The sequence below is a fragment of the Doryrhamphus excisus genome, linkage group LG16 (assembly GCF_037039965.1).
Source record: "Doryrhamphus excisus strain RoL-2023G ecotype Guam linkage group LG16, RoL_Dexc_Guam_v1.1, whole genome shotgun sequence".
NCBI lineage: Eukaryota > Metazoa > Chordata > Actinopteri > Syngnathiformes > Syngnathidae > Doryrhamphus > Doryrhamphus excisus.
The window spans coordinates 4,865,972-4,878,505 of record NC_136372.1 but is presented as its reverse complement, the minus strand read 5'-3'; the positions used below and the strand labels follow the sequence as shown (position 1 = coordinate 4,878,505).

General features: G+C 40.2%; 1 protein-coding gene across 2 annotated transcripts in view; it reads left to right on the top strand.

The window, feature by feature from the left end:
* Positions 1-12,125, top strand: part of pde4a (phosphodiesterase 4A, cAMP-specific) — a 66,156-nt gene extending 54,031 nt beyond the window's left edge. For both annotated transcript variants that reach the window (XM_058049105.2, XM_058049110.2), the window contains 9 exons: positions 1,519-1,612; positions 1,694-1,857; positions 1,942-2,040; positions 3,770-3,934; positions 4,002-4,101; positions 4,179-4,333; positions 4,402-4,524; positions 6,969-7,151; positions 8,270-12,125. In XM_058049105.2, the coding sequence (XP_057905088.2) occupies positions 1,519-1,612; positions 1,694-1,857; positions 1,942-2,040; positions 3,770-3,934; positions 4,002-4,101; positions 4,179-4,333; positions 4,402-4,524; positions 6,969-7,151; positions 8,270-8,776 (1,590 nt within the window). In that variant the 3' untranslated portion in view covers positions 8,777-12,125. The remainder of the gene's footprint in view (positions 1-1,518; positions 1,613-1,693; positions 1,858-1,941; positions 2,041-3,769; positions 3,935-4,001; positions 4,102-4,178; positions 4,334-4,401; positions 4,525-6,968; positions 7,152-8,269) is intronic.
* The last annotated feature ends 409 nt before the right edge of the window (positions 12,126-12,534 follow it).

The following is a 12,534-nucleotide window of genomic DNA, read 5'->3' as shown; positions in this document are numbered from 1 at the left end:
AAGGAGGAGAGGAAGTGTGACCTTGATAAAGGTCAGAGACACCTGCCTCCTCCTTTTTGGATTGTCACCCAAGCAGTATCAGCGGCAGTGGCGGCGGCGGCGGCAGCAGTCGCTCTCGCATCAAGCTCAAGTGACTGGCGGTGAGGACGGAGTTGCCACGGCAACCGCTCGGGTTGCCTAAGAGATTGTTATGTGTGAGGGATCAGTCAGTGGGACAGAACATTGTGCCTTCGCTTAAACGTTTGGTTGCGTTCTTTCTACCTCAACACCAAAACTGATGTTTTCACAAACCATACAATGCACCGACAGCACCGTCGAGCAGCACATGAAAACATGCTACAGCTGTCAGCGTTCGATGCATTTTGGTGTCATGAATTAGGATCACGTTTGAGTGATGATAGATGATGATTTCATTACTCATGTAAGTCTTCTTATTGGTGGACAATTACATGCATGTACCCTGCATGTTCTCCCCGTGCATGCGTGGGTTTTCTCCGGGTACTCCGGTTTCCTCCCACATTCCAAAAACATGCTAGGTTAATTAGCGACTCCAAATTGTCCATAGGTATGAATGTGAGTGTGAATGGTTGTTTGTCTATATGTGCCCTGTGATTGGCTGGCCACCAGTCCAGGGTGTACCCCGCCTCTCGCCTCGAAGACAGCTGGGATAGGCTCCAGCACCCCCCGCGACTCTCGTGAGGATAAGCGGTACAAAATGAATGAATATTTCAGCATTATTAGAGCCCTCTAGACATGAAATAACACCCCTATGTTGACTTTTAAATTCTTATAACCCAAATTTGTAAATAAAAGGAAACAAAACCTTTTAGGGGCTGCACGGTGTTCGAGTGGTTAGCACACAGGCTTCACAAATAGGAGACCAGAGTTCAATTCCACCCTCGGCCATCTCTGTGTGGAGTTTGCATGTTCTCTCGGTGCATGCCTGGGTTTTCTCCGGGTTAATTGGCGACTCCAAATTGTCCATAGGTATGAATGTGAGTGTGAATGGTTGTTTGTCTATATGTGCCCTGTGATTGGCTGGCCACCAGTCCAGGGTGTACCCCGCCTCTCGCCTGAAGACAGCTGGGATAGGCTCCAGCACCCCCGCGACTCTCGTGAGGATAAGCGGTAGAAAATGAATGAATATTTAAGCATTATTAAGCATGATGCCGTTCACTGGACTAACAATGCTGGCCTTCAAAACCAATCCTTAAATGATGCAGACACCCACTAAGTTTTGCGTAGTTTGGTCCACTTTTCCACAGAGACCAACCCATGTGCAAACAAACCATGACAACCAAAGAAAAAGCAAAACACAGGTTATGCAGTCGACCGGTGGTTTGTTATTTTGATGGATTTTCTGGGCTACTTCTGAACTATGCATCCTCAGGGATATTGGGTTGTAAGAATTAAGGTGGTTTGAATAAAACATATTTTTTTTTTTCTTTGCATCAATACCTACACGTTTCTGCTTCATGTCATCCCGTCAGCTGAAGGAAATGTTTGTTCTGCCCTCAGTTCAAGAGGATGCTGAACAGAGAACTGTCCCATTTGTCAGAGATGAGTCGCTCAGGGAACCAGGTGTCAGAATACATCTCCACTACCTTTCTGGGTAAGACAAAACCTGCTCCGTCTGCTGGCTTTGACCCGCAGCCGACTAACGACCCATCTACCCACGTACTGACCCTACCAGATAAGCAGAACGAGGTGGAGATCCCGTCCCCGACCTTGAGGGAGCGGGAGAAGCCGATGTGTCACATCAGCGGCGTGCGGAAGCTCACGCACAGCTCCAGCCTTTCCAACTCCACCTTGCCTCGCTTCGGCGTCAAGACCGAGCACGAGGACGCGTTAGCAAGAGTGAGTGGAACACGGATACTGTCCGTAAAGTAGCATTGTTCCTAACTAGCTAATAATTGTTCTTCCTGTTCTTCCTGTCCTTAGGAGCTGAATGACTTGAACAAGTGGGGCCTTAATATATTTCGTGTGGCAGAGTTCTCCAACAACCGTCCCCTGAGCTGCATGATGTTTGCCATCTTCCAGGTGAGAATGACTCCTGATATCGCCACAAACTGTTCATGTATCATCATTTTTCAACATCATTATTATAACTCTCTAGAAATGGAATAACACCCTTATAGTCACATTTACACTCGTATAGTCGAGCTTGTGTGTGTTGCTATAAATGCATTCCCGAGGGGAGCTGAGTGGCAGGCGGACAGGAAGTGATGTTGGCTTATGGACCCAACTGTAGCATGTGTTTTTATTGGGGATGATTGTGCCCATTTTTAAATAATACAAACTTGCAATAAAAGCATGTTATTTAATAGAATTAATAGTAATAGGTTGTATTCAACACAGAGCATGGTTTAGAATTAATATGTATAAAATGATGGCTGCACGGTGGTCAAGTGGTTAGCGTGCAGACCTCACAGCGCGGAGACCCGAGTTCAATCCCACCCTCGGCCATCTCTGTGCGGAGTTTGCATGTTCTCCCCGTGCATGCGTCGACCAGTCTGGATTAGTTCTTCATTAGTTCCTCAGTAGCTACTATAAGTGTATGTGTTTTAGCCATTAGTTCCTCTGTAACTACTCTAAATGTACGTATGTGTCTTTGTCATTAGTTCCTCATTAGCTCTTCATTAGTTCTCCAGTAACTACTCTAAATGTACATGTCTTAGTCATTAGTTGCCCATTAGTTCCTCAGTAACTACTCTAAATGTACGTGTCTTTGTCATTAGTTCCTCATTAGTTCTCCAGTAACTACTCTAAATGTACACGTCTTAGTCTGTGACTGACTGCTCCTATAGGAGCGAGATCTGCTGAAGACCTTTCGGAACCTGGTGGATACGTTCGTCACCTATGTCTTAGTCATTAGTTCCCCATTTGTTCCTCAGTAACTACTCTAAATGTATGTGTTTTAGCCATTAGTTCCTCAGTAACTAATCTAAATGTACATGTCTTTGTTGTTAGTTCCTCATTAGTTCTTCATTGAATCTCCAGTAACTACTCTAAATGTACACGTCTTAGTCATTAGTTCCCCATTAGTTCCTCAGTAACTACTCTAAATGTATGTGTTTTAGCCATTAGTTCCTCAGTAACTACTCTAAATGTACATGTCTTCGTTGTTAGTTCCTCATTAGTTCTTCATTGCTTCTCCAGTAACTACTCTAAATGTACACGTCTTAGTCATTAGTTCCCCATTAGTTCCTCAGTAACTACTCTAAATGTATGTGTCTTCGCCATTAGTTCCTCATTAGTTCTTAATTAGTTCCTCAGTTGCTACTATAAATGTAGATGTCTTAGTACCCCATTAGTTCCTCAGTAACTAGTCTAAATGTATGTGTTTTAGCCATTAGTTCCTCAGTAACTACTCTAAATGTACGTGTCTTTGTCATTAGTTCCTCATTAGCCTTCATTAGTTCTCCAGTAACTACTCTAAATGTAAACGTCTTAGTCATTAGTTCCCCATTAGTTCCTCAGTAACTACTCTAAATGTATGTGTCTTCGCCATTAGTTCTTCATTAGTTTTTCATTAGTTCTTCAGTAGCTACTATAAATGTACATGTCTTAGTCCCCCATTAGTTCCTCAGTAACTACTCTAAATGTACATGTCTTCGTCATTAGTTCCCCATTAGTTCTTCATTGTCTTGTGAAGACAACCTGGACAGTCCAGTTGCGGGTAACAAGGAGACTAATGCCGTACTACAAAAAAGTACCATTTGTAAATAAACAAACATCCACCCTGATTTGTGACTGACCGCTCCACCAGGAGCGAGATCTGCTGAAGACCTTTCGGATCCCGATGGATACGTTCGTCACCTATGTGATGACTCTGGAGGACCATTACCATGCCAACGTGGCCTACCACAACAGCCTCCACGCTGCAGATGTCACTCAGTCCACACACGTACTGCTGTCCACGCCGGCTCTAGATGTAAACGCACCATCACATTCTAATCATCTCTAGTCAACATGCCTTGCTAACTACTCTTTTACTTCAGGCTGTGTTCACGGATCTGGAGATCTTGGCCGCGTTGTTTGCTGCTGCCATTCATGATGTGGACCATCCAGGAGTGTCCAACCAGTTCCTCATAAATACCAGTCAGTGAACCGGGTTGCCGAATAAAAAAACGTATATAAAGTTCAGCTAAGTGAAATAATTTGTATGCCTGCTGCAGATTCCGAACTCGCTCTGATGTACAACGACGAGTCGGTCCTGGAGAACCACCACCTAGCCGTGGGCTTCAAGCTTCTTCACGAGGAGAACTGCGACATCTTTCAGAACCTCAGCAAGAGGCAGAGACAGAGCTTGAGGAAACTGGTCATCGACATGGTGAGTTGTCCGGTTTCTAACCCTTCATCCATGATCTTACTACTTTTTACCCTCAATTATGACTGCAGGTTCTGGCGACGGACATGTCCAAACATATGAGCCTGCTAGCAGACCTCAAGACCATGGTGGAGACCAAGAAGGTGACCAGTTCGGGGGTTCTACTGTTGGACCACTACACGGATCGGATACAGGTGAGATGAGGAGTACACATTTATCGATAATGGACATTTAATTAGGTACAGGACAAAATGGATCAGGTCTCTTTTTAAACGATGACGAGACAGCTACAAGGGTTTCGATATCGTTCCCTGAGGTGGCACTTTTTTTTTAAAACCAATTTGAAGTGTGATCCACTCTGTCAACATATTGCCGGGCGAGACTTTTAATGAAAAGGATGAGCTGCTCGTTATTGTCTGCGCTGAGCTGCAAGGACCGTGACATCTCCAACCTGGAGGCGGCGAGGCAGTCGCGCGGAGACGACGACCCAATTTGACTCGCTCGTCGCACTAGGGCGAGATAACGAGGTAGAGTCTGGAAAAGGCCAGAGTCTTTTTTCATCATTCTCCATGAGAGGAGGGTGGATTTTGTGACCATCTTGAAAGTAGGTCAGCAGAGGAGCTTTCAAGCCAGGGATTCCGAGCATCCAAGGAGGTCTCGTTCTGGAGTGAGGTTCCATCAGTCAACACTTGTGGTGCCTCGATGTAGGTCAAGATTCAGTTATGTAAAAAAAAAAAAAAAACATGACTTTCATAAGAGGAAATATCATACATTGACACCAGATGGCATCCATGTTGTTACGTAACATAATAAACGTAATCAGTAGGGGTGTTACAGGATCTCACTATGAAAACATCGTGGGAGTTTGGTGACACGTTACAATAAGGTGGACATTTACAGTAATAGATGAGGAACTGAACCCTAACCACTACTCATTAGTTGCTCATTATTTCATCAGTAACTACTCTAAATCTAGGTGTCTTAGTCATTAGTTCCTTAGTTCCTTGTGGGTTCCTCGGTATCTACTGTAAATGTATGTGTCTTTAGCATTTGTTCCTCATGAGTTCTTCATTAATTCCTCCTTAGTTCTTCATTAGTTCCCCATGAGTTCCTCAGTAACTACTCTAAATGTATGTGCCTTTGTCATTAGTTCCTCAGTCACTACTCTAAATGTACATGCCTTAGTCATTAGTTCCTCAGTCACTACTCTAAATGTATGTGCCTTTGCCATTAGTTCCTCAGTAACTACTTTAAATGTATGTCTTTAGCATTCGTTCCTCATTAGTTCATTAGTTCCTCAGTAACTACTCTAAATGTATGTCTTTAGCATTCGTTCCTCATTAGTTCTTCATTAGTTCCTCAGTAACTACTCTAAATGTATGTGCCTTTGTCATTAGTTCCTCAGTCACTAGTCTAAATGTACATGCCTTAGTCATTAGTTCCTCAGTCACTACTCTAATTGTACATGCCTTAGTCATTCATTCCTCAGTCACTACTCTAAATGTATGTGCCTTAGTCATTAGTTCCTCAGTAACTACTCTAAATGTATGTCTTTAGCATTCGTTCCTCATTAGTTCTTCATTAGTTCCTCAGTAACTACTCTGAATGTATGTGCTTTAGTCATTAGTTCCTTGTGAGTTCCTCTGTATCTACTTTAAATGTATGTGTTTTAAGCATTCGTTCCTCATTAGTTCTTCATTAGTTCCTCAGTAACTACTCTAAATACACACGTCTTAGTCATTAGTTCCTCAATAGTACTTTAGTAGTTCTTCATTAGTTTCTCAGTATCTACTCTAAATGTATGTCTTAGTCATGAGTTCCTCATTAGTTCTTCATTAGTTCCTCAGTAACTACTCTAAATGTACATGTCTTAGTCATTAGTTTGTCATTAGTTATTTATTAGTTCTTCATGAGGTCCTCAGTATCTACTTTAAATCTATGTGTCTTAGTCATTAGTTCCTCAGCAACTACTCTAAATCTATGTGCCATAGTCATGAGTTCATTGTCGGTTCCTCAGTATCTACTCTAAATGTATGTGTCTTTAGCATTCGTTCCTCATTAGTTCTTCATTAGTTCCTCAGTAACTACTCTAAATACACGTGTCTTAGTCTTTAGTTTGTCATTTGTTCATTAGTTCTTCATTAGTTCCTCAGTAACTACTCTAAATGTACATGTCTTAGTTATTAGTTCTTCATGAGGTCATCAGTAACTACTCTAAATGTACGTCTTGGTAATCAGTTCCTCAGTAACTACTCTAAATGTACATGTCTTAGTTATTAGTTCTTCATGAGGTCATCAGTAACTACTCTAAATGTACGTCTTGGTAATCAGTCCCTCAGTAACTACTCTAAACCTACGTGTCTTCATCATTAGTTCCTCATTATTTCTTAATTAGTTCTTCATTAGTTCCTCAGTAAGTACTCTAAATGTATGTGTCTTAGTCATTAGTTCCCCATTAGTTCCTCAGTAACTACTCTAAATGTATGTGTCTTAGTCATTAGTTCCTTAGTCTACTCTAAATGTACATGTCTTAGTCATTAGTTCCTCATTAGTTCCCCAGTAACTACTCTAAACGCATGTGTCTTAGTCATTAGTTCCAGGTACTGTATTCCGAATCATGGTGTGTGTGTGTGTGTAGGTGTTGAGGAACATGGTGCACTGCGCTGACCTGAGCAACCCTACAAAGCCTCTGGCCGTGTACCGACAGTGGACGGAGAGGATCATGGAGGAGTTCTTCAGGCAAGGAGACAAGGAGAGGGAGCGAGGGATGGAGATCAGCCCCATGTGTGACAAGCACACCGCTTCTGTGGAGAAGAGTCAGGTAAAACATCCACATGATATACGTACATACTACATTTTACATATGTGTGGATATGCTGTGTTCAGATGACAACTGTATCGAGTACACGGGTGCTATGAGCATTATTTTTCTATACACATAAACCAGGAGTGGGCAAACTACGCCCCCGGGGCCACATCCGGCCCGCCAAGTGTTTGAATACGGCCGCCCAATCTTTCCAAAGTATTTCATTTAAACTCAACATACAACCTGGCATCATGGCCTGAGCCAACCTTTTGATGGTTTTATCAATTTCGTTTTTTGACATGGTCTGTTGTTTACAAAGTGCTCCTGAAAAAAGGGACACAAGCACATAATAATAATAATAATAATAATTATTATTATTATTAGATTATTATTAGATTATTATAATTATTATTAGAACTATTATGATTATTATAATTATTATATTACTGCTAATTATTATATTAATTATATATAATATTATTGTTATATTTGCATATTTTACATAATAATAATATAATAATAATTATTTTAATTTTATTGTAATTATTATAATATTTTATTATTTTTAAAATATTTAAATATAAATATAAAATAATAAATAATAATAGCAGATTGCATGACAATTTTACAGATACAATAATACCAGGTGGACTGTTACGTGTAAAATATATAGTCTGCCCCCCCCCGCTGTAAATTTTGTCATATCAATGCGGCCCGCGAGTCAAAAAGTTTGCCCACCCCTGACATAAACAATGCTGCTCAATATTTGGAAGCGGGAGTTCAGAACAACCAGGGATTTTCACATCCCTTTAAAATGATAAAATATATTTTAATACTTAATAATTGAATAATTATCATTTAATAATTATTAATTATTTAATAATAAAAATGAAGTTGTGCTGTTAGTTGAATAAAGTAAAAAAAATAATGCTATGAATAAAAAATGGAAGAAAATGTGATAAAATTGCACTTGTTACAAGAATGGTGTCATATCTTTGGAGAAAAAATGTGTATTGTTAATAGAATAAAGTAATTTTCATCATAAATGTAAAAAAAAATCATGTTTAGTCCTAATCTTAATTAGTTAATCTACGAATGTCAATCAAAACGACCTTGATCTCGTTGGCGTTCAGGTGGGCTTCATCGACTACATCGTCCATCCTCTGTGGGAGACTTGGGGGGACCTGGTGCATCCCGATGCCCAGGACATCCTGGACACCCTGGAGGACAACAGGGACTGGTACCAGAGCACCATCCCGCAGAGCCCGTCACCTCCTCCCGTGGGCCAGGACAAGGAGCTCAACGCCTGCACGGACAAGTTTCAGTTCGAGCTCACACTCGACGACGGCTCCCGGGCTGAGCAGGAAGACGAGGGCGACGCCGCGGCGTGCCCAAACCACGTAGAACAGGACTGCAGCCGGGACGAGGAAGGCGTGAAAGAAGATGACGAGGAGGACGTTCTGGACGAGGAGGAGGAGGACGACGAGGACATCATCGAGGAGGAGGACGAGGAAGTGGCCATGGAGGAGGAGGAGCAGGAGGAGGAGCTGAAAGTCGAGGAATCGAAAAAGGAGAGACTTTTTGACACCAGTCCTGTAGAAGAAGAGGAGGATTCTTCTTCGCTAGCCGAAGACACATGAGGTCGTGCTCATGCCAAACCGAGAAACAAAAACATGACAATACTGACCTTTAAATCTATTTTTCAACAACAACAAGAGAAAAAGGGAATGAGAAGTTCATTACACAGCAACTGTAGACGGTGTAGCACTCTGGGATGGGAAGGCACACGCAAATAACACACGAATGCAGCGGCGGGAAGGTGTGCACTCACGCATGCAGATTATGCAGAATGCTTGCAGTACCAACCGCCACCAACGTGGGCCGCTGTTTTCCTGCAAACACACACTATGTTTGTATGTGACACAACTGATCAGTAATTTATTTTTATTTTTATTTTTTTTGGAAAAAGCCATCTCTTAATGGAGTGTTCAGTCAGTATTAGTAATCCATGTTCGGTAGAATATCGGCAGAAAGCGGGCGACTTTATTTGATTTTTTTTTTCCATTTCTGTCGGAAAAAAAAAAAGGGAATGTGGATGCTTGCGATGATGCGGGGCCTTCCACCCCGTACCCCCCCCCCCCCTTTACGAGGCTTAGCTATATGCTACAGCGGTGCGAGATGGCTCTGTGCCTTTTCTGACTCACCACGCCTCCTTCGGTGGAGCTTGCGGTGAAGCAATGCATTGTGGGACTGGGGAGTTTTATTATGCGTGTGCTTTTTTTTTTTTACTCATTTTTGAAGCTCTACTAGTGTGTATGTGTGTGTGTGTGTGTGTGTGTGTCACCGTTTCGAGCTGTTTCTTAGTCTTCCTTAGTTGCTCTTCTGCTGAGGTGGAGACGCAGAGCAATCGCTAGCACCGCCGCTAATGGACACTTTTATCGGAATGGTCTTATGCCTTTCTTTTCTGAAGAATAAGCCATGCGATGCTTGGGTGCATTTTCTTTGCCTATTATTCTAAAACAGCTGAATTATTATTATTATGTTATCAGCCACACCCACTTGCACTGTGCGTCCTCATGCAACGATCACCAAAGTACACGACGAGTGCAGGGTAGCGGGGGGGGGGGGTGTCAGGAAGTTGGTCGTAATAGATCCTAAAGCATTGTTCATCTCACTGGTTTGTGTTTTGTTTTAGCAGCAAATGCAGTGAGTGAAAGTGAAAGTAACTCTGTCGTCCAGATACAAAGCCATGGTAAAAAAAAAATTATGGTAAAAAGCCCCCAAAATGCCAGTTTTTCATGTTCTAAATGTGCTGATACGACACACATTTCAAATTATAAATAGAGTATACAGCAGGGGTGTCCAAAACATGGGCTGCAGCACAAAGAAAATCCAACAAGAAAACAGCAAAAATGTGGGGGGGAGCAGTAAAAATGTGAAAACATTATGAGAAAAAAGTTGCAAACTTACAAGTAAAAAAGTACCGTAATTTTAGAAAAAATAAAGTAATTTTAAGAACATAAATTTGAAATATTAAAGAAAAAATACAATTAAAAAAAAAAGTTGCAATATTGTGAGAAACAAACAAAACTACGAATAAAGTTGGGATTTTTGGAAAATTATGTTGCATGAAAAAAATAAAGACAAAATATCGTGGGAATAAAGTAGAGATGTCCGATAATTATCAGTGCTGGTAATTATCGGCCCAATATCAGCATAAACATGTGATATCGGTATCAGATTTTTTCCCGATCATAAAAAACTATATATTTTTTAAAAGGCTGTATACAACACATACGTGTTCATTCCACCACAGGAGATATGTCATGTGACATACAGTGGTATCGGCTGATATCGATCACTTTATATCGGTCATAAAGTCATAATTATGAGAAAAATATTGAAGGAAAAATTTGACAAATTGGAGAAACAGCAGAAAGTATATTTACTAGATAAATTATACACTTTAAGAGAAAATGTCATATTCAAATGGGGTAATAAAAACATTTCTACAATAATAAACTAAAAAATAATGAAGAATGAAGTAATTTATGGAATAGGTTTGGGTAAAAGTTATCATATTAAGAGAATATAGTCAAAATAATATGGGAATAAAGTCATCATGAGAACAAAATGTACAACAAAAAAAGCTGAAATATTTGTGAAAAAAATAAAAATTAAGGTCAAAATATTAAAATTTAAAAAGTGAAAATCAGAAAATTTCTTGGAAAAACAGAAAATGTAAACACCAAAGTACATTCTAATAATAGTTTATTTTTTCTTGAAATATATATAACTCCTTAGCATATCTACATATATTGGTTTACAAAATATCAAACAGACGCTTGCAGTCTTTCATTTTTTCAACATGTGGACCTTGGCGAGAAAAAGTATGGACACCCCTGCTATATACACTATTCTTCTTGCAGAACCGTCAGTTACCACGTTACAAACCCATCACGTATTGTCAACGCATCTTTCTGCTGGACAATGTTGAGGTAACTGACTTTTTTTCCCCACAATTTAAATCTCCAAATATTTGGAGCTGCGAATTCTGAACCATTTTTATTTTTGCCTTAACACAGGGGTGTCCAAAGTGCGGTTATTTTAATGACCCTGGACATATTCTCAACAAATAAATAAATACTTTATTAATGAGGTATTAACAGATACTTTGTCACTTGTAACATAAAGCTATGTTTTGTTCAGATAGCATCTTGAATACACAAAACATTATTTGATTTTCTGAATGCAGCCCTCGGTGGACATGGTTTGGACACCCCTGCCTTAACAGGAAGCTGCTATGCTACTATACGTACATATTATTATTATACATCTGTATTAGTATGCATTGCATCGGCCTGTTTGTTCTATACGGTACAGAATGTGTCTTTCAAAATGAGATTGTTGCTATACTGGAGTTTGATTGATTGACAAGGTGCCATAATAGGACGTCAAATTACTACATGCATCGTTTAGTGTAGTTTTCACAGGGTAAAAAGTACGAGCGTGAGCCAGGTTCTGCAGGACAGCAACCGAGCTCTGGAATAACCGCATCAGCATATGCACCATTGCCTGTTCACGTCTATATTATTATTATTATTATTATTATTTGTATGTGTGTGTGCGTGTGGCTGCTTCTTGTGATGTCATTGAGCTATTAAGCGGGAAAAAAAGTTACTATTTAATTGCCATACAAACACAATACTGTAGCAGTTGTTTCTTAATTAATAAGAAGATTATTCAGTGGGTTGATTGCTGCCATTCCTTTAAAAAAAAAACATAAGAAAAATCACAGGAAGTGTGTTTCTTTGAACAGTTTGTGTACAGTTTATTTTTATATCATTCCGGTGGCTGGCGTAAAGGGAAAACACACACACGCAGAAAAGGAATCACATAATGGATATAGCTGTAAGCATAATCACTTGTGTAAATATTGTAATATTGCATTCATGTAAATGATGATTGAGCAGTGAGTGAGCACTGCAGGCCACTTTGTCATTCTGTTGCCTGTTTTTTGTCGTTCACCTCAAATATACCAGCACTTTATTTCGTCAGGCTCTGAAGCTGTAAAGTAGTGTCTTTTGTTTTTGTTTTTTTTTTTAAAGTCTGTGCTGTTGAGGCCTCATCGCACCGTAGTCACCTAAACTTAACCAGTCTTGATGATAGTCCACGTGAGATTGCTTTGACTTGTGAAGTCAAAAAAGGTGAGCGGGTAACGTCACGCCGGATGTGACGCCTTCATATATATACAGTATATATATATATATATATATATATATATATATATATATATATATATATATATGAAATGTGTCCTTATTTGTCTCTCGCCGCCATTTTCTATCTAGCACTATCACCGCCTCTTGTTTCTTAGTAATCACTAGCCTGCCATCAG